The sequence below is a fragment of the Lactuca sativa genome, chromosome 5, assembly GCF_002870075.4.
Source record: "Lactuca sativa cultivar Salinas chromosome 5, Lsat_Salinas_v11, whole genome shotgun sequence".
NCBI classification, from domain to species: Eukaryota; Viridiplantae; Streptophyta; class Magnoliopsida; order Asterales; family Asteraceae; genus Lactuca; species Lactuca sativa.
Window position 1 is genome coordinate 237,103,631 of NC_056627.2, and position 27,283 is coordinate 237,130,913.

The 27,283-nt window shown below is 37.5% G+C and overlaps 2 protein-coding genes and 1 long non-coding RNA gene across 4 annotated transcripts; 2 read left to right on the forward strand and 1 right to left on the reverse strand.

Annotated features, from left to right (window-relative positions):
* The first annotated feature begins 6,002 nt into the window (after positions 1 to 6,002).
* On the forward strand, positions 6,003 to 8,026 carry LOC111887203 (deSI-like protein At4g17486). 2 transcript variants are annotated; one of them, XM_023883359.2, is made up of 4 exons: positions 6,003 to 6,495; positions 6,593 to 6,880; positions 7,177 to 7,254; positions 7,600 to 8,026. In XM_023883359.2, exons 1-4 carry the CDS (start codon positions 6,234 to 6,236, stop codon positions 7,725 to 7,727), a joined length of 756 nt encoding a protein of 251 aa, XP_023739127.1. In that variant the 5' UTR covers positions 6,003 to 6,233; the 3' UTR covers positions 7,728 to 8,026. The 2 variants fall into 2 exon arrangements, with proteins under 2 accessions (XP_023739127.1, XP_023739128.1); XM_023883360.2 differs by having other exon boundaries at positions 7,603 to 8,026.
* LOC128134102 (uncharacterized) lies at positions 6,177 to 7,604 on the reverse strand. The gene is made up of 2 exons (XR_008232435.1): positions 7,069 to 7,604; positions 6,177 to 6,984 (listed from the first exon to the last, which is right to left on the reverse strand). It is a non-coding gene; the product is annotated as an uncharacterized LOC128134102 (long non-coding RNA).
* Positions 8,027 to 21,854: 13,828 nt separating the features above from the next.
* Positions 21,855 to 23,429, forward strand: LOC111887206 (F-box/kelch-repeat protein At3g06240-like). The gene is made up of 2 exons (XM_042902286.2): positions 21,855 to 22,294; positions 22,382 to 23,429. The coding sequence occupies exons 1-2, from the start codon at positions 22,018 to 22,020 to the stop codon at positions 23,155 to 23,157; spliced, it is 1,053 nt and encodes a 350-aa protein (XP_042758220.1). The 5' UTR covers positions 21,855 to 22,017; the 3' UTR covers positions 23,158 to 23,429.
* Positions 23,430 to 27,283: the final 3,854 nt, after the last annotated feature.

The following is a 27,283-nucleotide window of genomic DNA, read 5'->3' on the forward strand; positions in this document are numbered from 1 at the left end:
GTTGATACCGGGGCTTCGGGGGGTTAAAATTGCACGTAAAACGATGTAATATGGGAGAGAGATGAGAGAATGAGCAACCAAACTCGACTGGCCCTTCAAATCTATTTATAGGGCAAAACTGGCCTTTTCCACGTCGTGGCACCTTTTCCCACGTCGTGGGCTTGGTCGTCATCGCAAGTTACATCTGGGGGACTCCCAGAGGTGTCAGAAGACTGGCCACGTCATGGCACTGCTTGCCACGTCGTGGTATCCGACAGTTTTGGGGTTTCGCGCCCCGAACTTCAGAAATTCATAACTTTCGCATACGAACTCCGTTTTCGACGTTCTTTATATCGACGCGAAGGTGAGATTATGCTCTACAACTCTCGTTTAGACTCCATTGGCTAATTTTGACTTTATTTTTAATATATTATAATTATATTACTTATACATTATTTTTAGTAGGTCGGGACAGGAAAACTCCGTTATAAACTCATAACTCCTTCGTCTGACGTCCGTTTTCGTCCGTCTTTCCGTCGTTGCACTACTATCGATGAGATCTTCAATTATCATTTAGATCACTGAGGATAGATATATATCTACCTTAAATTCACTATTTACGTCACGCTGGGTCGCGCTGGGTCATGTCGGTTCTGTGGCAAAACTTTGACAGGTCATAACTTCTTCGTTATAACTCGGATTTTGGCGTTCTTTATATGCATGGAAACCTTGTGACATATACTACAACTTGGTTAAGATTAATCCATCTAAATAATCTTCCATCAAAAAGTCATTTTTGATGCTTATCGTCTCTAATTTGACTAGCCCGAATCTACGGGCGTTACAGGTCTTTACCAACTTTTCAATCTGCTATTTTAGGGAAGCCAAAAAACGTGAGCGCCTAGCGCGAGCCTGAAAAGGCCCTTTACTAAAAACATAGAAGGTAAGGTCGGCTTTTGAGCTGTAGCTTTACAACCATATGGCTTAGATAGGCCCTGAATTCTTATTATATTAGTAAGATAGGTTGCTTGAGAGCATTTTTACCCTTTCTATTAGTAAGGTTGTCGTATCGATCAAGGCTAAACTTGAGTTTGATTGCAGGGTCCGACGTCAAGTGTCGGAATTGCTGTCGAAGGGGCGGGAGAGTCTCAGTCCGTGTTCAACACCTGCTTGACTAGCTCAAAAGGAGGCAGCTGGAGTGTGTAGATGGGCTTTGAAGCAGGGCCACAAATATTTCAATTCGGAGACGGGGTGGAAAGACTTTCGTGAGAAGAGATGGTAGGCTTGATACGGATACAACTGCTTATCACCCTAGAATCAACCAGTTCGACTATACCCGCCTTAATTCCCTCATTCAGGACAGATGGAACCAGGTTATGGATTTGTTCAAGTTGGTCGATCAATCCCTCCTTTGTTTCCCCTACCTTCGGGCACCTTAGAAGAGATTTGATTAGAAGGAGGGCGAGGAACGAAGACAGTGGTTTGACTGCTGGGATCCCAATCGGCCTGCATCAGCGGAAAATAGAACTATCGAATCACGGGTGACTCCCTTTATCGGGATGGGAGGAATTGCTTAATTGGCATTTCTGTCAATCGGCGGAAGACTCATGCATCCTGGGAGGGTACGACTTCAAGGGATGGACTCGATCGAACGGCCAACCACTTTCCATTTTTGTAGGATATTAAATCCAAAAGACCATTATTAGCGTGTAGTAGATTGGCCCGAATGCGTATTACGCCAGTCGAGAAGAAATCCCATCAATGGATACGGTAGAGGAACGAAAGTGGTCGGCGGCGGTGTAGAGCTATAACTATAAGGAGCGAAGCTCACACACACCGGCTGATGTAGGGTGGGATAAAGTTGCCAATGCGGGTCACGCGCTTCTATATATACTGAATAACGAACCCAAACACCCCTCTGATCAGATGATGAACTCAGCGAAAGCAGCCTCGAACCATCACTAGTTTTGTGGGTTAGTTCTCCGGATAAAAAGGGCCATCGGTTACCACCGATTCCTTCATTCTTCTCATCTGTTTCGATCCTCAAACAGTTCCCTCGTCACCTCCTGTTTCATCCATCAATTCCTAGGTGAGAAATCCCTTCTCTCTGATTGTTTTTCAGTTGCTAAACCACAAGCTAGCCGCCACGCGCCACCGTGGCTGGTGGTGCGTGCAGCTCCGGCGACGGAGTCCAGTGATAGTTTTGGTCTCAAGGCAGTTTCCTAAAGTGTTATACTTAAACTCTTTTCTGTTTTGATTGTATCTAGATCAAACTCGAGGCTTTCAAGTGTAGAACTCGTTCCGAGCTCAAGTTCGTGAAAAACCTGTCATTCCCGACCCACGCATCTAGGGGGGGAGGGGGTACATGTGTGTTGATATTGAAAGCTATAAATATGAAAAAGTATATACATTTTGTGAAAAACTTGTTATAAATACTATAATATGTATATTTACTAAGTTAAGAAAACTATAAGTTTTCTTGATGATAATATCATGAAGGTATGTAGATGCAAATTGTTAAAGTCATGTATCAAAAGAATGTCAAAGTTGTTATCGGGGAAAAATAACAAAGTTATGATTAACTAGTTAATAGTAATGTTAGTCATAACTAAGAAGTATTATAAAAATCGATTTTATAAGTATATGGGTTTATTAAATAACATAGTATATTGCATGTTATTAAAAGAATAAGTTAGTATTCGGTAAATACGATAAGGGTTTCTCGTTAAATAATATAGTGAATATATATACATGACATGTATGTTTCAACAATATCATGGAACATAAATCAAAACACAAGTACATATATATACATATTCATACGACTAAAATGAGATAATGCGTAATTGATTTATGGCAGTATAAAAAGGATTATGGAAAATAAAAACCCGGTGGCTATCGTGCATAAAGTTGTTTACCTAACGATGAATGTCGTATTAACCCATTGATGAAAATTACATGATATTAAAATTATATGATATTAAAACCATGAGTTTTAAGTAAAGTAGAATACAAATTTTTTATGAATAATCATATTTATAATGCAACAATAAAATACGACTAATATAAAATTCCAAAAGTGGTTGGCATTACCAAATGTCGTTTCCTTAAACGACAAAGTGACTATAATATTTTATTGAAATATTAACAACAAAGGTCAGGGTTAGGATACCTACGTTCGCCGTTAGAACCAACCATATCCGGGCATTCCGATATGAACCATTTTATAGGTTAAGATCCAAAACCACAAGGTCCCTTGGTAAAAGCCCTCCCGATTATAACTGTATATCTGCAGAGAATGACTAATGACAAATATAAGTGTTATATTAATGACCTATATGGTTCGACCGCTCGTCTGGGAATTGCTAGCTACAACAACGTTTGACGAGACAAATTTTTGGCGTTGACATTAGTACCTTTTAAACATTCCCTTGTGTACCCCAAGGTGAATGGCTCGAGCATGCCTTTTTAAGGTGTCGGTGCAGAGTATGGTGTCATAAGTTAAGTTGTAAATCGTTGTATAAACCTGAAAACCCAAATATTGTACGATTAGGTAAAGAATTAAGGAAAGTAAGAGGGGTTTACCTTACTGATACTCCAATTTGCATTCAAAGTAACCATTAGTACGATTCGGTAGAGAATTAAGGAAAGTAAGAGGGTTTTACCTTATTGATACCTCATTTGCCTTCAAAGTAACCATTAGTACGATTCGGTAAAAAATTAAGGAAAGTAAGAGGAGTTTACCTTACTAAGATACCGTAGAGTTTGAATTAACATATATGCAAACTGTTAGTAATAATTTAACATATGATGATTCGGGTATCCAAAATTCTAGTTAATAATAACTTCTCATATTAATCTTGTGATAATTAAATAAAGTTCGAAAAAGAGAAAAAATGATTATTTTGTTGTCTCGAAAAATAAATAAAGATCGTTATTGTATAAAATATTTTATATATATATATATATATATATATATATATATATATATATATATATATATATATATATATATATATATATATATATAAAATATTTTATGGAGTCAAAACCTGTAGAACTCACTAACAATTTTGTTGACGTATTTTAAGATGTATCCTTAGAAAATTAAGGAATAAACTCTACGTAAGGAGTATAAGATCGTCAACTTATGTTTCTGTTATAAATTATGTCTTAGGTCCTCTTTTTTGTTTCTATGAAAATTCATAGTAATAATGTAATAACGTAAGATATAAGTATGAATCTGTGGTGTAAAACTTTAAGTGATGTTGTAATGTTTAATATATGCTATGTGTTTGATGTTCGATCTAAGTCGCCCTCCCGACATTTTCGTCGTCGGCTAGGGGTGTGACAGATTGGTATTAGAGCCTTAGCTATAGCGAACCAATATTTATTTTAAGATATACAACTATAGCCTAGGGTAAGACTTCTCTGATAAAGGTTTAGCCCTCTAAACCAGTAAATACACAAAGGATAACATTAAGTAATAATACGTGTCAAAGTAAAGTAAGAAAGACATACTAAGTAACCTCAACGCATAGTAATTAATAAAATGAACTTGAAACTCCAAATTTTAAGATCAAGTACTTAACTAAAGTTTTATAGTATATATGTCGTGCCACAACTAAACCTAGCTTGCGCACCTAAGTTTTATTATGGACCGATCGTATGTACATTTAACTTAAGGATAGTAGTTGATACATTAAAATTTCTTAGAATTAATGGCCATGAAGTAAAAACATTTCATAACTCAAACCATAACTATAATGATCAGTTTCAACTTGGATTATATGTAATAGCTGTCAAAATCGAGAAATAGGAATGTAGAATAAACTCTAACGTCAAGGAATATAGATTTCATATAAAAATGAGAAATCCATATCCAATTATCATATCATGAGCATTGACTCAAATATAATTGTAAGTTTTACTCAACAATAGGTTAACTTTAATTTGAATCATAATCGTTTTAATAAAATATAGAGATCTTTGCTCAAACGTAACATTTGTATAATCAGAATGCAAAGTGACACTTTCATGTAGGATTTGTGACTATTATTCGGCATATGTTCCCCGATAGAAGTCTAGCGGTTGATGTGTAAAATTCAATAACAAATGTTCAATGTGCAAACATTGCACGCCCAAGATATCGGTAGTGCTCCACGATTTATCTTCCATGTACTGAGTCATGGGGTCCAAATATCTCCAAGGGGCGTGGTTTCCCCTTTAAAAGAAACATGTGGAAGCTCCACATTTTTTATAAGCTTATTTAGATGTTTGGTACGATGATATCAATGACTTAATTCAAAGGTCCACCCAACCAAAGTACTTATAATCTGACTTTGGGCTCTACAAATCAGAAACAAACTTTATATTTTTAAGGCAAGACATGAAGATTTTGGATTACATGACACTAACCAGAGAATTAGGGCAAACATCAAACCTTCTTTCAAAGTTGTCTTTAGTCTAGCTAGTGCATGTTTTAACTTTCTTCATGCAATAACACAAACCTTGGAGATTGATGGATGATCTACAACTACTCCAAGAGGAAGACGAAGTCATGACACCAACTGTTTGCTTTATTTGTCACCTAAAACATCTTATTATCGAGTAAAGAAACCCGCATTGCTCATATGTACTGCAAAATGGACCCGAGTAAGCCAAATCAGGTTCAGGTTCAAGTCTATACCCGCTCATAGTGACCATTCGGGAGAAAATAAAAAGTTTGTTGACCTTTAAAATTTAAACCAAGTTAAACGACAAAATGAATACGAACTTAAAAGTTAAGTGATCAAATTTGACCTTAACCTTTTATTACATTATAAGTTTTATTATTTGTCCTTAATTATTGATTTTAAAATACATTTGCCAAAATAAAAGTTAGCAAAAAATGTATATCTTTTACATATAGTTTGCTTAATACATAAATCAAATTAACGTGGTTATAAAACATTTACACTAACCAAATTTCCTTTTAGCGTAATTATATGAACCATCCAAAACACATGATCCATATAGCAGCGCCTTGGTCGCGGCAAAATGAAATTAAAGACAATGAAAAGCTTCATTACGTCCAAACTCCGCCCCCCCACGGAGTCCGAGTTAACTCAGGAAGCTATAACTCGTGGCTTCCCTGATTTCATCTCTGTTCTCTAACACGATTTGATTCAAAAGCTTCGATCTTTTTCACTCTCCGGCCGGAGAGGGAGAACCCCTTTTGGTCGGTGTGTGTGTGTTTCTGGGGACAAATATTAATGCGACCCAGGAACAACCCATTCCTGCAATTAAAGGGGTTTTTTTCTTTCTTGCTTCATCTTCTTCTTCAATCGGTTCTTCCGAATCGATATAAGAGATCGAAAATGGGGGTGGGTAACACCTTATCACCAAACTGCTCAATCATAGGAACAAATGATGGATTTATAGATAGAGAGGTGTTCTTAAATGTATATGATCTTACCCCTCTTAATTCTTACAGCATCTGGTTAGGATTTGGTGTTTTCCATACTGGTATCGAAGGTAACAATCTCATCTAATCCCATTTCAATTTTCGTCAATTTGGACAGATTATCGTTTTGGGTTTTAATTCTTGAATGTTTCTCTTCAATTGTTGCAGTTTATGGTATGGAATATGGATTTGGAGCCCACGATTATTCAATTAGCGGGGTGTTCGAAGTTGAACCGAAGAGCTGCCCGGGTTTTAGCTACAGATGTTCAATTTCATTAGGGCATTTAAGCATGTCGGCTTCAGAGTTTAGGGAATTCATCGAGGCCATGGCTTCCGACTACCATGGCGATACTTATCACCTCATTTCCAAGAATTGCAACCATTTTTCAGATGATATCTCTCAACGGATAACCGGTAAACGGATTCCCGGGTGGGTCAACCGGCTCGCAAAAATAGGTTCGTTTCCTTTTCTTCACTCAAAAAATACATTTTTGTATCATGATAATGATGATTTGATTTGGGATTTGCTTTTTTATGCATCAAAGTTGCTAACTTTATCCCTGAAAAAAATTGGTGATAAAAAATCGGGCTAAATGCAAGAGACAACAACATTGTACTTACAAAAATTTATTAGGATATTATACTTTTTCAAAATGAACTAATGATGTGTTGCAAACGAAATTTGGATTTAATGATTGTGAAATATGCTCCAATGTATCAAAAATTTACGGGTTTTGGATGACTGTTTCCAGGTGCCCTTTTCAGTTGTCTCCTTCCTGAAAGCCTTGAAGTCACTACTATTAAACAGATGCCAGATTATCATACATATGGTATACTTTCACTATTAAATTGTTCTTTTTTTGCATTAAGTCAAAACAAAATATCCATATATATCATATATAGCTTATTAGATTAAGTAATTTAACTCAATTATTTTAGCTTAAATGGATGCATATAATATATGCATGATAGCGTTCTTTGTTTAGGGCATTTAATATCTAATGTTCGACATATTTGTTTGGTCTTATAAGGTGAGAGGAGAAATTTAGATGTAAAATGAGATGGGGCACATTTTACCCTTGTTAATGATAGTAAAATGACCATTTTACCCTTGTATGCTTCTAGAAGGTGGATATAAAATGATTGTTCATCTAAAAATTGTTGTAAACTTTCAGAAGATTATGGAAGTGATTCCGCATCAACTTCAAGTAGTCATGAAGCTTCAGAAAACGATGAGGTAGACCACAGGGTTTTGCTTTCACCCGCAACTGAAATAGTTTTGATTAGAGAGGTACCAAGGTAACATATTCCGTTTTTGCCCTTGTGTCTTCGTTGTATGGTCGAAATCGTCATTTCCATGATGGGAGATCGCAGAATCTTGAAATATTTGGGATGATCTTATTCAACGATGACTCATGGAAAATCCTCAGAAACACGACATGTGTTTTGTTTCTTTCTCGGGTTTTGAGTGGTGGCGACTTTTTGCATTTGCTTTATAATTTTTTGTAATTATTGGTTTCATGTATGCACGAGCGTGTTTGTATGATACAATCGTTGTAATAAATTATTATTTTCGATGAAGGGTTTTCTTTTGTTTCTAAATCGTTGTAATTAATATATATGTGAGTCTAAAGGGTAGTTGGGATTTGCTTCTTTAAAACAAATTTTTTTTTTCTGAAAGTATGTTGACTTGAATGATATTTAAAAGGAGTTTAAGAAAAAAAATTGTTTCGATTAGCTTCTGGTAGTGCCAAAACGAAAACTGTAAAAAGTTGTTTTTTAATGTTCGACAATTATTTACCAGCTATATATCTTAAAATTACAAAAAAATGACAGAGTAAATCGGTGAAAAAACGATACCTAGTACCAAACCAAACTAACATTACCAGAGAAATGTACAATTTTCGGCACTAGACTACTAGCATCAGTATCCAATCTCAAATTTCATAATTTAAGAGTACCGACTACCGTTTTATATGTTTACATTCAATATTAGTTGTATGGTATCAGTATGTGATCGAAATTTAGTACTAGATGCTCATCTCTAAGTAAATCCGTACTCCTCTAATATGATCATCCACAATAGACAAAACATAATGACTCCAATTTAAAGTGGCATGTTGATAATGGCCCTAAATGTTGGCATTAGTCTTCGAATGTAAGTCTTGTATAAGACATGTGTGAGGGAAGAAAGTCATGAACATTGTAAATCACTAATGAGTTGACTTAGGGACAATAGATTGTAATTGAAGTTTGGAACGTTAAGACATGTTTTGAATTAAATCTATCAAAAAGGTGAATGCCACATATCCTCTTAACTGGAATAGTGTCACCGTTAGATAGGATTACATAGGAACTTTATTTTTGCTTTGGTTATTTTCGACCAATATTTATGAGGTGTAATGTGCTCACTAGCTCCCTAGTCAATTACCCATGAATTTTGAGAATTAAGTTTATCAATCATATATGCCTTTGAAGTAGTGTTTGCCTTACCAATCATGTTGGCTTAGGGTTCGTCATCATGAATTTTTATGCACGGATCATTTTTATGAGATTATCGTATTCTTCCTTGGTAACTTTTGGTATGTCATAGTTTTCCAAAACCGCAGGAGCTCTTGCTTGTGGTTTTGGTTTTCCAATATAGTTTTTGGAGTTAGATGTCTTTACATTCTACCATTCTGGGTACCTAGTTTGCTCGAAACAACCATCAATGGTGTGGCTTGACTTTTGAGAATGATTGTACCATATATCTTCATTCTTTGTGTTTTCCCACGTTTATATATCTTGCTTGCTAGTTGTAAGAGAAGTTTTTTTATGGTTGTTTTGCAACATTCCTTGTCGTTTTGAGCCCAGCAACATCCCATGTCCGATCAACCATCGTTGCTTGTCTCGGCTAACAAGATGGTAAGTCGTCCAAAGTGAAGGAAGCAAATTGTTGATATGAGTTTTGACAACATTACATATTCTTCATTGAGTCCAATTAAGAAAGCATAAATACACTCTTTGTCATACATTCATTGTAATTTCTTTAGATAATTTACATCAACATCCTTTACCAATATATGTGGGCAGTTGACTTATTGATTGAATCTTGACCCAAACACCTCTTATTTTGGTGTGATAGACTGAGACAGTCGTTCCTTCTTGATGTATAGTTGTGATTGTTCAATTGAGTTCATAGGCTTTTGGTGTGTTTACTTTCCCAAACATTTCTTCGAGATCCAAGCACATGTTTTGGGTCGGGATTGCATATTTGACATTGCCCTTGATTTCTTTTTCCATCGAGCTTACAAGCTATCCTTGTACCATGACATTACATTGTTTCCAATTTATTAAATCAACTAAATCATCAAGTGCCATTGGTATCAAACCATATATCATATATGAACCCAATCTTATTCTCGGCGAACAAGACCTTTGTCATCTCCCTTTAGCAATTGTTATAAGTTCCATCACGAAGCAAATTTTCCCTAATAAAATTTTGTCCCGTGTGATATGCACATGTAAGAAAGTAAGGGGACGAAATATTCATTAGAGGTGAGAAAAAACGAGCCGAAAATCGCAAAACCAACAAAACTGAAACTGACAAACTATAAAAATGACAAAAACTGTGGTTCGGTTCGGTTTTGTATTATAAATCCACCTAGAAAAAAAGACCGACCCATGGGGTTAAAAACCAACCAAAAATAGACCCACAAAACCGATTGATCGTATATGATATTTAACGTTTATTTTATTTTAAATATTATTTTTATTTACTATTCATATTTTATGTTTAAGAAAAGTAAAAATACTCTTAGGTGGTTATTAGTTAATAGTTAATTTTAGTATTAATTTAGATTCAATATCATTTATACTTTATAGCAACAAACTTTCAATGTGTTTAAACCTGAAAACTTGAAAAACCGTGAGCACATACATGGGTTCAAACTGAAAACCCAAAAATCCAAACCAAAAAACTGATCCATATAGTAAACTGGCCCTTAAAAAACTGACTTCTACGGTTTGGGTTCAAATTTAGCTAAAAACTGATCCATGCTCAATCCTAATATTCAAGATCAAATTTTCTTTCACCACTTGGCTATGTGACGCTTCTTCAATCATTTTTTGAAAACAAAACTAGGGTTGAGTCCTCAGAGCGTTGATACCATATAATATTTCAAGAAGTAAATTATTTTGTTGCTTAATCTTAAGGTTAATACAATAGGTTATAATATGTTGTTAAAATCGGGATCTTACCCACAATCGCTTTATGTTTGCAAGATCGTGATCGTAAGATCGGATTAAGATCGAAAGATTGTAACATTCATCTTTCAGGTATTTTCCTTTTTAGCCAAATTAGTTAAATTTGTTGCAATTTTAGCCATTACATTGGGCATACCTGGAGTACGTCGGACGTAGTTGATGAAACTTCGATTGCGGGTTTCCCTCTGGTACGTTGGGTGTACTCGTGACGAACTTAAACCCTAATTTTAGGGTCTTGGACCCTATTTAAAGGCCTTAACTCTTGGAAAACCCTTCTTACCTCCAACCTCTAGTATCTAGGTCTGTAAACGAACTGAACAAACGCGAACGGCGGCTTGTTCATGTTCGTTTGTTTAAGTTAGACGAACAAATGAACGAACACGAACGGATAAACAAATGAGTTTTTTTGTTCATGTTCGTTCGTTTAACAAATTACATTGTTCATGTTCGTTTGTTTATGTTCGTGAACAAGTTAAACAAACATAAATGAACAAAGCTAAGAAAACATAATTGAACATATATGAACATATAATATAGTAATGTAATCAAACACGATTAAACATATATGAACATAAAATGAACTTATATGAATGAACATAAATGAATGTAAATGAACAACATATACGAACGTTCACAAACATAATTGAACGAACGAGACCATTGTTCATGTTCGTTCGTTTAACTGAACAAATGAGAATTTATGTTTGTGCTTGTTCATTTATTAGATAAACGAACATAAACAAACTTCCCGCCGAACGGTTCATGAACAGTTCATTTACAGCCCTACCAGTATCCCTCTCATCCTATACGAAACCCTAGCTTCTTTTGTGTGAATCTCAATCCTTAGTGTGATTTTTGGTGTGCTTTAGTGAAGAATGAGACCTTGAAAGAAGCATTGCTTGGCTTGAAGCTTGTGGATCCAAGCTCTAATCATCTTCATCAGCCTCAAGGAGGTATAAAGTCTTAACCTTGTTGATTCCTAGCTTAGATCTAGGTTAGTTAAGGTTTTGAGCATATTTTGGTCCCATGAGTTGATTCTTGTGAGTAAAAGCTACTCTAGAAGATGTGGGCTAAATTTATTGGTGTTTCTGGGGTCCCTTGTTCTTAAAAATCATGTCTTGATGGTTTTGGTCCAATCATGCATGACTTAATGGCTATCTTAGGAAGTTTAGAAGCTATAAATAGAGTTGTTTATGCCTTTTCGAGTCATGCAATAGCATAAAGTTGGCAACTTTATGTAACACTCGGAATCTTGAGGAGAATTGTTGGGAGTAAAGCACCCTTTTAGGATTGGACACGACGTGTTGGAGGAACCAACGCGACATATGTAGATTTGAATAAACGTGAAGATTAATGGACCAACACGGCGTGTTGTGGTATCTTAACACGGCGTGTTGGCTGTTGGGAAGGAAACCCTAATTTTAGGGTGTTACACCCTATTTAAAGGCCTTAAGTCCTCATGGATGGCCTCATTACCAGCCTCCATTGCCACTCAAACCCCAATTCGTTTCTAAATCTTTCTTGGTGGTTTTCTTAAGCCTTGAGTGGATTCTTGTGGTTATTTTGCTCATTCTAAAGGAAGCTTTGAAGATTGAAGGTGCTTAGATTGGAAGGAAGATCATAGATCCATAATCTCTCCACTTCTTGTAGTCTCTTTGAGGTATCAAGTTTGCATCTTGACTTGTGTTTGATTAGATCTCCTCATGGCTAGTTATTATGATTTTGGTCTCCTTTTCGGGTCTATGGACGAGTTGGGTTGTTTAAGGGATTGTTTTTTCAGATCTGAGTTTATTTTGGTATCCTTGAGCATAAAGTTGCAAGATTTATGTGAAGAATGGTGTCATGCATGTTTCAAACCCTCTATTAAGTCCCTTTTTAGTGTAAGAGCTTCATTTAGTCATGTAGGGACGTAAAGTTGGCAACTTTACATGATAATCCAGCTCAATGAGGCCAAATATATGTTTTAGGGCCATGTCTTTATAGATTAAGTGCTTAATGGTTGACCTGTTGAATCTAGGGCAAACACGATGTGTTGGCTAGGGATTTCTCGATTTTCTGGATGATGGAAGAACACGGCGTGTCCAAGGGGGCAATGCGACATCTTTGGTCAACATGGATTGTTGACTTTGACTTTGACCATAAGTTTGATCCGGGTTGACCATGAGTTATGTTGGGCTATGTTTGGGCATTAGGGTAAGGCCCATGTAAGGGGTTTGAGCCCAATTTGGAAAATTGGGCCAAGTATGGGCCTTAAGTGATTAATTGGTTTTGGGCCTTTTAGATTTCGAGTTTGGGCCTCAGTCTTGGACCAAGCTAAGTTAGGGGTAAAATGATATTTTTAACCCAAGTATGAATTTTTGGATTATGGATTGGAACCTAATTGTTAACTGGGTGTTGTTTTGATGTTGGCAGTTCGGGGATCTGTCAGCCAGCAGCCAGGGATTGTCTTTGTGATTCGGAAGTGCAAGGTGAGTTTCCTCACTATGTTTAGCGGGCAGGGCTCGATGTCGGGCGAGGCCCGATGAATGGAATATATGCTAGTGTTTATGATCTTTTATGTGTTAGAATGATTATGTGATATATTGTATGTGTATAGTGGGCGAGGCCTGAGAATAATAGATATGTAATCCGAGTGGGGCTCGATGTCGGGCGGGCCCGAGGCCGAGTGGGACTCGAGACCGTGCAAGGCCCGAAGGAGGGCGGGGGCCCAGTATGTGATTTATGTATGTGTGGTATAAGGTATCATGGGGAACTCACTAAGCTTTGTGCTTATGGTTTTCAGTTTATGTTTCCGGTACTTCGGTTTTCAAACGAAAGAGCTCGAGATGGTTGCAGGGCACACACCACATGTTTCCGCATTCTGTGAGTTACCCTGATTTGATGCAGTTTTACTAAATCTTGATAACCATGATTTTATGGAAATGATATGCATTAACTATTTATTAATTTGAGAACAAAATTTTATGTCATTATTTTTGGGACGTTACACTTTATGGATTAAGACCTTATTTAGAAGTAGATCTAAGCTTTAGATGTTAGGGTTTGACGGGGTTAAGACGTTTTGATTGACAATTGGAAGCTGGCCAGTACGTCGAATGTACTTCAGCGTATGCTGAGTGTACTGGGATTTAGTCCGCTTTTCGGTGATCGCCGTGTACGTGCTACGTAAGGCTAGGTATACATAGCGTACTCCCAACATACCTTTTGGGCCAATTGGGATTGGGGCTTGTTTTGGGCTTTAAGGTTTTAACTTGTTGGGCCACTAGTCTTTCTGAGTTGGGCCTTTGTTAGGCCTTGTGCCTTTATGGATTTGGGCCTATATTAGGCCTTGAGTGTCTTTTGGATTTGGGCCATTATTGGTCTTTGAGTGCCATTAAGTTTGGGCCACGGTTAATTGGGCCAATTGAGGGAAGGGTAAAATGGTCTTTTACCCTAGGAGTCGGGATTAGTAAAAAGCCTCGATTATGGTTTATGAACCAATTATTGAATAAGGTTATATTTGATTGGTTAACACAAGGATTCTCCGGTCTAGTAGCTTGAGCATCTATTTGATTGTCAACGGACTGAGGTGAGTTTGCTCACTATACTATAGGACACTAGGGATTGTATATGTGTAACATATCGGTTTCCAGGTATGAGATTTATTATTTTTAAAAGTTAAGTTTTCCTTGGAACTCTTCGATTTGATGCCCTCAACTCGACGTGTTGAAGAGCTTTGGGCCGCAAATCTTTTTGGACCAACTCGACGAGTTGGAGAGGCAAACTCGATGAGTTGGTGGCTGATTAAGAAACCCTAATTTTTAGGGTGGTGTACCCTATTTAAAGGCCTTAATTCCCATTAGTGGCCTCCCTAATTGCCTCCTCTGTCCAGAAACCCTAATTTTCGTGCATCCTCTCCCAAGTTGAGTGTGTGAGCTTGAAGAGTTGGTCCTTTTGGTGTTCTTTTAAAGGAACTTGAGGTTGGAAGTGCCTAGAGTGAAGGGAAGGCTTCAGATCTAGAAACTCTTTGAGTATTACAGTTCTTTTGAGTTAAAAAGTCGACAACTTGCTTATCTAATGCTTAGATCTCTTCCTTAGAAGTTTATTGTCATATTTGGCTCATATTTGGGATTGTTCATGGGTTGAGTATTTCATGAAGTTATCACTTCAGATCTGGATGTTTGGTTGCCTCATTGGACTTAAAGTTTCAAGATTTATCAAGTTCTAGGCCTCCTTCATGATTTAGGTCCCTTATTAAGCCTTCCTTGAGTTTTGGAGCCTGTTTGTGTCATGTATGGACGTAAAGTTAGCAACTTTACGTGGTTTTCTAGCTTTTGGGTATCATATCTACATTTTAAAGCATTAGACTTGATGAAAAAGGAGTAAATGTGTTAAGCTGGGAAAACTTGACGAGTTTTCCAGCCAACTCGGCGAGTTGGCTAGGGTTATCCTGATTCTCTGAATACTGTAAGAACTCGACGAGTTGGTAGGTGCACTCAACGATTTAGGTCAACATGGATTGTTGACCTTGACTGTTGACCTTGACTGTTGACTTTGAATTTGACCCTGGTTGACCAAGTTGACTTTTGAGGGTATTTTGGGTATTTTGGAGTTTGATGGAACTGGTCGCATGGTGGTTGTAGGCATTTGAATCAGGAGTTGAGATTTGGGAGTTGGATCTTATCAGTCAGCACTGCTTGTGAGGTAAGTTTTCCTCACTATACTTAATGGGTCGAAGGCACCAAGGCCGACCCATTGGATTGTTACCCTGGTTATTGTCTGATGCTATGTGTAGGGATCTGTTAGATCTGTATTCCAATTATAGAATAATGATATGCTTAGTAATCTGTTAGATCTATTTGACTGATTGTGCATGCTAGCTAGTGCTTGATATAATATATATTGCTATGTTATCTGTGGTTGGGTTGAGGCGGTCCTACTTTGTGCTGAAGGCCAACAAACCCAGGGCATCCCAGATAGACTGAAGGCCGAAGGAAGCGTACCAGTCAAACCGAAGGCCCAGAGAACGTACCAGTTAGACTGAAGGCCAGTGGGGCGTTCTAGTCAGGCTGAAGGCTCTATATGCATGTTGTTTATTGTATTGTTCTAGTTTTGTTGTGTGTTGGTATATTGGGGGAAACTCAGTAAGCTTTGGGTTTACAGTTTTGGATTATGTTTCAGGTACTTCTGAGGATTGTCGGAAGGCGAAGGCGTGATCATGCACCTCCTCATGTTTTTATTTCATGATTTTGGGATCTCTCTGATGTTGAACTTATTTTGAAAACAATTTGTAATAAATGACGGTTTTGTGGTTATTTAAAAAGTTTAAAAATTTCAAGAATTTTTTGAATGTTACAATATGCTTGTAGTCTTTGTGACTCTTGTTGTATGTCTGAATGCATGTGTGCCTGTTTCCTATATGTATGTGGGGTGAAATAGACCTGAAATAGTGTTGGGCTGGCATAGACCCGGTACAACCTTGAGCTGACGTATATGTATGGTATGTAATATTTTAGGGAACTCACTAAGTTTTGTTCTTATGGTTTTCAGTTTATGTTTTAGGTACTTCCGGTTCGAAGGGGAAGAACTCGGGATCATCGCATTGCACACACCATGATTTATGCGCTATTTAACTCTGATGTATTATTGGGATGATTATTGATATACTCTGATTTCCTTTATGATTTTCTACAAACGTTTTTGGTTGATGATTTTATTAATACAAAAAAAAAATTGGTTCTAAATTTTTGGACGTTACAAGTTGGTATCAGAGCCTTGGTTTGAGGGATTCAAGCATACTCTCGGGTGTGTCTGAACTCAAACTGATGGTTTGGCATATTTTTCATAAAAAGAAATGTTTTATTAAAAGATTTTCTAATAAAAGAAAAGGGTGTGGTGTATGCAATCGACCGAGCTCAAGTAAGTTTTCCAAAAAAATCCATACATGCTCTTTGTGATTTCTAGATTAGAGCTAAGGATCTACTCAGGATTTCATGACAGAATGGTAGGAGAGATGCCTTTATATGCCTACTGTATGAGCTTATAGACTTGCATGTAAGTACTGGTTCAATAACTGATAATGGCTTGTTTGGGTTATGTTTTGATTATGATTACTCAATGCTCGAATGCTAATTGCGTTGTGCTTTTAAGAGTTCCCATTAACACCATCTAATTAGTAAGCAAATGTGTTAAGTTACATGTTACTAAGATTGGCTAATTTAGAAGGTTAGGTTTAACCCTATTGTGCAGCTATTGTCCGAGTCTAACCGTTGTAGTGTGAGACCTTTCATTTGGAGAATTATCTAGTGTCGGTGGTATGTAATTATGTTTGTAGGCTAGTTAGAAGGTGTTGAAGGGAGTTCCTTCTGCAGATGATGGCGAAGGGTGGTTTGATGGTAGCCCTACGAGGTGACTTGGTGTTGTGAGCTTGATTTGCTAAAGATCGTATGGATTGATAGGGAAGTGAGTTGCGGGAAATCGGGGTGATCCTTGAGGAAAGTACGGATAAATATGGAAGGTAGTATGGGCCCATACTACTGGAAGCAGAGGATCTATAATCGAGTCAAGCAAAGTCACAATGATACCAGGGAGCTTGTAGAATGTAGCATTCTTCGAGTGTGTTCTGATGGTTTGTATGGATTATTTTCAATATGGTGGTCACTCGAGGGAGTTCTGATATGGGTGCCAATGTTGGTTTTGGTGTCAGCGATGGTTCGGGTTCGGGCTTTAGGGTTGAACATATGGATGATCAGATGCAGGAGTTCATTTCATCAGAGGTTACCCACAGTATTTTGAAGCAGATTCCTATGATCTTCGGTACGATCAAGGAGGGTATCATGGAAATTCCAGATAAGCGCTTGGGCGTTTTTTGTATTAAGATGGTGGGAGCTCGCTTGTTGAATTTCCGAGAGTTTTGGGCATGTAGGGCTCCAAAGTTCTTCGGGAAGAAGGACCCTATTTTAAACAGGCGTTGGTTAGTGGATGTCACAAACGCCTTCCGTACTAGCTGCTACCCCGAGGCGGCAAAGGTTAGACTTGCATCATATCTTCTGAAAGACAGAGCTCGGGACTAGTGAGAAGGAGGTTGGTCACGCCTTGGGAGGCGAAGTGGTTGATTCGATGACATGGGAGGATTTTGTGTTGAGGTTTCGGGCGGAGTTTGCAACTGTGATTGAGGTCTAGTAGTTGGCGAGGGAGTTTCAGGACCTTTGCCAGACTACTGAGATGGTGTCGAAGATCACTGCTATGTTCCGTGAGAGGGCGTTATTGGTTCCACGGTATGTGGCTGACGTGGAGATGAAAAATGTGAGATAACACGATATGTTGAGGAGCGATATCAGACAATTTGTAAGCATATCCAGTTGCAGGACACTAAATGGTATGGTGGCGAGAGGCAGAGAGAGGGAGATTGACTTAGAGATGGAGAAGAAGAGAAAGACAGATCAGGTTCAGAGTTCTGAGGGTTCGGGCAAGAGGCCCAAGTTTTTTGAGTCGAGATCGAGGGGCTAGCAGGGTCGGGCCGGCTATGGCAAGTGCGGCAAGATGTACGATGGAGCTTTCAGGGGGTGGTTCGAGCTGCTACAAGTGCGGCAAGACTGGGCACTTTAGCCGAGATTGCATTGCCACCACCCAGGGATCGATTCTGATTTGCTTTCATTGCAATCAAAGGGGCCACAAAAAGGCCAATTGTCTGAGTTTAGTAGTGGTAAAACCAATTGCAGCACCCGCTACGGCGACCTTGAGGATTAGTGATGGCCGTCAGGGCAAGGTAGAGGCGCTTGTTGTGAGGAGCAGGGCATTTCAGGTGATAGCCGAGGAGGCTCGTGCAGCACCAGATGTGGTGACGAGTATGTATCTTTTCCTTATCCCTTTATTTATGTTTCCGAGTATGTATCTTTTCCTTAGGGTTGCTCCTTGTGAATGGTACCTCTGCTCTGGTTTTGTTTGATTCAGGGACTACCTGATCCTTTGTATCTCTCGCACTCAACAAGAGGTTTTTCGATGCTCTGGAGGAGCTGGATTATCCATTAGAGGTCGAGATTGTTGATTATCATCATGTGTGAGTATCGAGGGTTCATCAGGGATGCATATTGGAATTGTTTAGTGAGCGGTATCGGATTGATTTGGTTCCTATTCCCGTGTACGAAAGCAAGGTTATTATGGGGATGGATTGGTTGAGCCTAAATGGGGCAATGATTGATTGGGAGCATCAGTTGGTACGCATTCGGACCCCAACTTGGGGAGATTTAGTGATTCAGGGAGAGGGTGTTCAACATGGATCGACTCTTTGTTTAGTAGATAGGGCCAAATGTTGGGGGATGTCATTTTCGCCCTCAAGATTTAGCGACATTACCTTTATAGGGTCCATTATACTATTTACACGGATCACAAGAGTCTGAGGTGCTTGTAGTCATTGTAACTCCATTATACTATTTACACTTTCAACATGGATCAACTCTTTGTTTATTGGTGTTTTGGTTGAATTAAAAATAAAATTTTTACCTTATAATTTTTGCGACGTTACATAGCGATTGTATGTGCTTGTAGTCATTGTAACTCCTGATGTATGTTTGAATGCTTGTGTGCCTGTTTGCTATATGTATGTGGGGTGAAATAGACCTGGTACAACATTGTGCTGACATATGAGTTGAAATAGACTCGGGGATGAAATAAAATCAGTACAGCTTTGAGCTGACATATGAGTTGAAATAGACTCCGAGGTGAAGTAGACCCGGTACAACCTTAAGTTGACGTATATGTATGGTATGCGATATTTTGGGTAAATCACTAAGCTTTTTGCTTACGGTTTTCGGTTTATGTTTCAGGTACTTTCGGTTCAAAAGGGAAGAGCTCGGGATGATCATATTGTACACACCATGATTTCCGCGCTATTTGACTCTGATGTATTTTTGGGATGATTATTGATATACTCTGATTTCCTTTATCCTTTTTTTACAAACATGTTTGGTTGATGGTTTTATTAATACATAAACAAAACTTTTGGTTCTAAATTTGGAATGTTACAAAGATCCTACCAAAATAAGTTCATATTCAAATTTTTGGGTAAGGTATTGGGTGTGCGATATTCATTATAACTTAATGTTGATTAAGCTGTTGATATGGAATCAACTTTACCCATTTAAAAGCATGAACCATAATTTTTGTTGTTGCAAACTATAAAAATTATGAACTAAACATCTTAATCACAAAAAAAAACGAGATCATTGTGACCATGTACAACTAAAGGCTTAAAATCACAAAAGAAATATCATGAGTGTAACATGTATAATTCGAGATGAATTGATGAAGTGAAGATGCTCTATGAGGCTTCTTGCAACTTGCGATGCTTTATTTCAAGTTAAATAGAAGAAAAATTTAGTCTCGACTATATAATAAAACTAAACAGTGAGATCAAATCGTGTTAAGATCTTAAGATCCTAGTCAGATCTTAAGACCCACTATATATCTTACTTTAGATAGATATCACTAGTGAGATGGAGATTGTTTTTCACTTGTAGTGTCTTAATATCATAAGATCTTAAGATTCAAATCGAGGTTTTAACAACCAATTGTATCGCTTATATAGGGAAAAGTTTAATAGAGAATCATTATTAATCAAGGAACCAAGAAACTAATCCATAACGTCGTGATTTAAAGCAATCAACAGTAAAAGGAATGGTTGTAGATTTTTATAATAGATGCACATACACCAGATTATAACAAAACTCACTTCTTTTTTTAGTTTAATTTTTTAGGACATGTTTTTTTATCGAAAAAAAATAAAAATACCGTTGTTCATGATTTTTCGTCCTCTTTCCATAGAGATCTATATTGCTATATAAAAAACGAACTTTTTTTAAAAAAAAAATTCACTTCATTTTCTTTGTTTTTTTGAAAAGTTAAGGTCTAATATTTATCGAAAAAATTAATAAATACATCAAAATTCATATTTTTAGTACTATTTAAACATAGGTCCATATTGATATTTAAAAAAAAAATCAGTTCAGATTCACATTGTGAATCTACAATGTAAATATGCTCAGATTCACAGTGTGAATAATAGTAAGTCAGATTCACATTGTGAATTCTAAAAACTAAATTATATACAATTCAGATTCACAATGTGAATAAATCCATTTGTTGATTTTACAAAACTAATTTACGAGTAATCAAAACGTTAAAATATTCTAAAACTATATAGAAATATATTTTGATTCATATGTAAATTTTATTTAATTTGTGAATAATCAAAGAGTTGAAATAGTAAGTCGGATTCATATTGTGAATGTTAAAATTGAACTATTTACAGTTTAGATTCACACTGTGAATATAAAATGATCGAATTTTTTTAATCGATGTTGATCTTTATTAATAGAAGACACTAATTTGAAATTTTTAGAATAATCAGCTTTTTTTTTTATAAAAATAAACTTAGATATCGAGAATAAAAACAACAAAACGAAGTGGTTAGATCTCTATAGAAAGATAACGAAAAATCGTGAACAATAATATATTTGGGGGTTTTTTTTTTCGATAAAAAACGTAGTTTAAAAAAATTAAACGAAAAAAAAGATATGAGTTTTGGTAAAAAATGTGAGTTTTATGGTATAATTCGTTATATGTACGTCCAGTGTATAAGTTTACATTCATTCCTTTGGCCATTGATCATTATAATTTCGACTTAAATGATTATTTGTTAATAATAGTTTTCTATTACTTATTATATTATTATTTGAAAAACATAAACCGTGACAAATACATTGTGCATGAAAAACCTGTATTTGGAAACCTAAACGGTGACAAAAACTTAAACGTGTGCACGAAACCTAAACGGTGACAAAAACTTAAACGTGTGCACGAAACCTAAACGGTGACAAATATGAAGGGATATGAAATACCAAAGAGGCAAGTCAAAGGAAAGTCAAAGAAAAAAACTTGTGCATGAAGTAAATAACTTGTTCTTGAAGAACACGAAAAAATCAAATCTATAAAATGATTATGAAAAGCTAGTTTTAAGTTTACAATTTTTTTTATAATTATTTAAAAGTTTAATTTTACGAATTTGGATTTAATTAAAATTATTTAAAAAGATGGGTTAACATTTTTACAAACTCTGTCCGAATATAAAATCAAAATTTTCAACTAATTTAACTATAAAATAATAGAATCGTAGAATCAAATCATAACATGATTTTGTATTTGCTATTTTTTTTTCAAAAAATTTAAGATATACATTTTCTTCCACCTTTATCTCACCTTACATGTATCAAATAATAATACTAATCAAATAAGATAAACCTCTTCTCCGTTGTCACACACACCTATAAATACAATAAATCTCCACCCGCACTCATACCTACAAAACCCCCATGGCGGAGCACCACCGTCCCCATAAAAAGATCACGACGGAGCTTCCATCTGACATCCTATTCTGCAACATACTACCAAGGCTGCCGGCTGAATCTCTACACCGTTTCAGGTACGTTTCCAAGAAATGGCACTCAATCATAAGTTCGCCTGAATTTATCAATTCCCACCTCCACCACATCACCAAAAACCACCGTCAAAACCACCACAAACTTCTCCTCTTATCCACCACAACACCATGCAACGTCCACACCATCGATTGTGAATCACCTGAAAACGGTTTAAGTCCCCGTCGCCCTTTTCCAATCAAAGTGAGCCCTGAAAACATGACGATTATAACATCTTGTAATGGACTTGTTTGTGTAGGCATATCCAAACGTAACTACGATGATAACTACGATGATCTAATATTATGGAATCCTTTAACTGGTGACTACAAGAAGTTGTCTAAATCCCATTCTCGTAAAGAATGCTACTACGGGTTGTATTACAGTGATTCATACGATGACTACAGACTTCTATGTGTAACCCTCCATCACCATGCTTATATATACTCGTTGAAATCAGATTCATGGAGAAAGCTCGATTCTAAGACTAGTGAATTGAAACGTATAACTTGTCTGATTTCAGAAAGTTGGGGGGAGAGTATTGTACAGAATGAAAAAGTGTATTTTTTAAAACAAGGCAAGAGAAGAGCTTTAGGTCATCTGTCTAATTCGATTATAAGGTTTGACACGAAGACAGAGAAGTTCAGAAAGATAGTAACTCCATGTTTTGGAGTTGGAAGGAGAGATTGTTTGAATTTCACGCTTCTACATAATGATAGATATGTTTACTTGTGTGTGATATATAAAGAAAATTCTGTAGAGTTGAGTGCCAAGTTGTGGAGAATGGATGGAGATGGAGATTGGACAGAGATTATAAGCTATCCGATTTTGCCGAGTTTGTATTGCTTTCAGAAGCCTGTGCATTTGATGAGGAATGGGAATTGGGTGACATATTGTTTGCATTCTGGATGTCATGTGTACAAACTGGATCCGGAGAGACGTTTTAATGAGATGTCATACTCAAATTATGATGATGAGTTTGATATTCCTTCAAGAGGGAAATATATTGAGACTTTGGTGTCACCGAATCGGTAGATGAGACTTTTTTTTAACTTTGTCGTTGTTCTTGGTTATTGCTGATTCATTGTTATGATCTAAGTTATTCCCAAGATTATGCTAATATGTTCATCTATGTGACTTCTAAAAATTGAATTTTAGATCCATTAGATCCTTTTTATTTTGTTCACTATAATATGGGCTAAATGTAACATATAGCAATATGTGACTGTTATAGCACCCAACTTCCATTTCTTTCTAATTCTGTTAGGGAATTATACTTACAATATTTTTTCTTAATAAGTCATTGTACATTGTAAAATCTACCCAATTATAGCATTGTATTTTCAAGTTTTTTTTTTCTGATTAGGAAATTGTACCTTGAAAATACTTACACCATTATAGATTGATGTGTAATTGGAAAATATTGCTATTAGTGGATAGACTTTTCAGAATACAAAGTTGTAATAAGAATAAACAAGGAATGCTATAATAAACACACTAATAGAATTGTGTTGGTATTTCTTGGGATTTTTTTTAGACAACGTATCGTCGAGATAGTTTAGGTGCTACTTCTTTTTAAGAAGTAAAGAAACCTTATAAATTATGTACCAACGACTTGTCATCGTCATAGTCAATATACTTAATATGTTTCTGATCCTCTCTTTTGTGTTTTTTCTTTCTATACGCAAACATTTTAAAACAATAAATTTAATAACAAAAACATTAAAATATTATAGACACTCGGTTCAAACATCTACAAAATTCATACAAGTGGTTTACCAAAACATTTAAAATATCTTAGGAAATTGTTTAAAAGTTTCATACAATTTAACCATCACTTTCATCAATTTCTTCATTGACCCGATTGTTTGGAACTTGTAGTTGTGAGGGATCAAAATGAAATTGAAACGGTGGTAGGGGTTGGGAGTTTGGATTTTGAGACAACATCATTTGATGCATTTGTTGAATTTGTTGAGTCAATTGTTGAGCGAATGCATTGAAGTTTGTAATATTTGCTGAAATACTCGGCATGTAATAAGGTGATACATGTTCAGTTACCTACAAATATGATTGCGTCTTTCTCCAAATGCACGTATGAGGATTTCTACTGTAACATCCATAAAAACCATGCCAAATTTGAACTTTTTAAAACATTTAAAAATTATTAAGTTATTACAATTTGTTTTCAAAATAGTATCATATCAGAGTTCCCATAAATCATAATCATAAATCGAGGAAGTGTACGGTCACGCCTTCGCCTTCTCGCGATCATTTGAAGTACCTGAAACAATAATCGATAAATGTAAGCTCAAAGGCTTAGTGAGTTACCCCCAAAATACCAACGTCATGTAGATATAACCATATCATATAAACATATAGACAAACGGCATGCATAATGAGCCTTCAGCCTGACTGGACCGCTTCGCATGCCTTTAGCCTATCTGGACCGCTCTCAAGCCTTCGGCACGTCTAGACCGCCTCGCAGGGCCTACAACCTATCCGGACCACTTGCTGGGCCTTCGGCCTAGCTGAACCCCTTTGCAGAGCCTTCAGCTTAACCGAACCACCTTGGGTATGTTGGCCTTCAGCACAAAGCAGGACCGCATCAACCCAACCCCCAATCAACAAACATGTGCACATACATATCATACGCTAGCATATATAACAATCAAGACGATCTAACAGATCACTAATCATAGCAACATCCTATTACCAGGATACAAACCTAACCAGGTCACTAATCATATCACCATCCTAACTACCAGGATGTAGACCAATAATCATATCATGCAATAAACCCGGATACAAATCCGACAAGGGCCGACATTGGCGCCTTAGACCCATTAGATATAGTGAGGATAACTCACCTCACAACTGCCGCGCTGAAGTAATAAGCTAAACTCTCGGATCACCGTCACAAACTCCATCACCTATATTCACCATAGAACCATATCCATAAATTTCCAATTTTCCCAAAATGCCCCAGAAGTCATCTGGTCAACCCCTGGTCAAATTCAATGTCAACGGTCAAGGTCAACAGTCCATGTTGACCCGACTTGTCGAGTGCAGTTCACTGACTCGTCAAGTCCTTCCAGAACTCGAGTAGTCGTGAAATCCCCTATTGACTCATCGAGTTTTCCTGCGACTCGTCGAGTTCATGCATATCCAAATGTCGAGGAAGCCTTAGCTGATTCGCCGAGTCACCCTTCTGACTCGCCGAGTCCATGCAGAAGTCCTTTCACGACAACCTTCATCGGAATCGCCGAGTTGACCATCAACTCGCCGAGTCCCTTCGGACCTTTCTTCATTTAGATGCTTTGTAAGCCATTCTAAGGCTCCATATTGCAGATCAAGCTTCCTAAGGCATGTTTATCTCGTAAAGTTGCAAACTTTATGTGCATGCAAGGCTCTAAAGACTTAGAATATCAAATCCAAGCTTGAAATGGGGTTTAACTCATAAGGAAGGGTTTATACTTGCTAAAGCTAAAAAATTTATGGACTTAAAGACCAAGGTGAGCCCAGATCTGGAGTTGCGACTTCAGATCCTAGATCATACTCAAGAATAGCTACATAACATGCTAGAAAAGCCCTAATCTTCAGCAAAATAAGATCTAGGAGGAAAGAAGGTCAAGGTAACAACTTGATACCTTCAAATGATGCTAAACTGAGGTAGATTTCAGATCCACATACGTTCCTTACTTCAAGCTACTTGATCTCCAAGCTCCTCTTACCAAGATCCACCTTCCAAAGCTTAAATCACCCAAAAATGGAGCACACAAATGGATTAGGGTTTCTGGACTCTCAGGAGGCTGTAAGGGAGGCTAATGACCCTTTAAATAGGGTGCAAAACCCCAAAATTTATGGTTTCATCCTCCAGCTCCTACTCGTCGAGTCCTATCTTGGACTCGGCGAGTAGATCACTTATACACGTGGCCAAACCGGCTTCTACTCGACGAGTCAGGGCATCCAAATCGTCAAGTAGACATTGCAAATTATGAAAATTAAAGCCATAAAGTTAATACCTGAAATTCGAGGTGTTACAATTCTCCCTCACTTGAACTAGACTTCGTCCTCAAAGTTCGCTGCGGCAAACAATTCTGGGTAGTGCTCCCACATCTCCGCCTCCGGTTCCCATGTCCACTCAGACCCTCTTTGGTGCTCTTACTGTACCTTTACCAAAGGTATCTCCTTGTTCCGCAGAACCTTCACCTTCCTCTCCAGAATGGCCACGAGCCTCTCCACATAATTCAGGCACTCATCGACCTGGATGTCATCCAATGATACTACTGCCTCCTCATCCAGGATTCACTTCTGCAATTGCGAAACGTGAAAAGTGTTGTGGATCTTACTAAGCTCCTCAAGAAGCTCTATCCTATAAGCTACCTTGCCAACCCTGGAAATGATCCTGAACGGCCTAATATATCGGGGACCCAACTTCCCCCTCTTCCTGAAGCAGATCACACCCTTCCAGGGTGAAACCTTCAGTAATACCATGTCCCCCATCTGGAACTCCAACTCAGATCAGCGTCTGTCGGCATAACTCTTCTGCCAACTCTGAGCGGTCTACAGTCACTGTCTAATCTGCTAACTCTTCTTGACATTCTGGAAGACTACCTCTGTCCGTCCCATCTCCCTGTGTCCAACCTCGCCCCAATAAACCGGGGTGCGACATTTCCTCCCATACAACAGCTTGAAAGGTAGGGTGCCAATGCTGGAATGATAGTTGTTGTAGGCGAACTCTGCAAGGGGTAGGTGGGAGTCCCGGCTCCCAGGGAAGTCAATGAAACACGCCCTCAACATGTCCTCGAGGGTCTGTATGGTCCGTTCGCTCTGACCATCGGTCTGGGATTCTACGTTGTGCTAAAATGCAGCCTCGTGGAACTTCTGTCAGAAAAGGGAGGTAAATCTAACATCTCGATCGGAAACAATGGAGACCGGAACCCCGTGGTGAGCAACGATCTCGCGAACATACACATCGGCCGATGAACTCTCCCGTATGGCCAAGAAATGGGCACTCTTGGTCAATCGATCCACAATGACCCATATAGCATCAAACCCCTCCGTCGTCCTCGACAGCTTGGTAATGAAGTCCATCGTGATCTGTTCCCATTTCCACATGGGAATCTCAAGGGGATGCAGCATGCCATGTGGCCTCTGATGC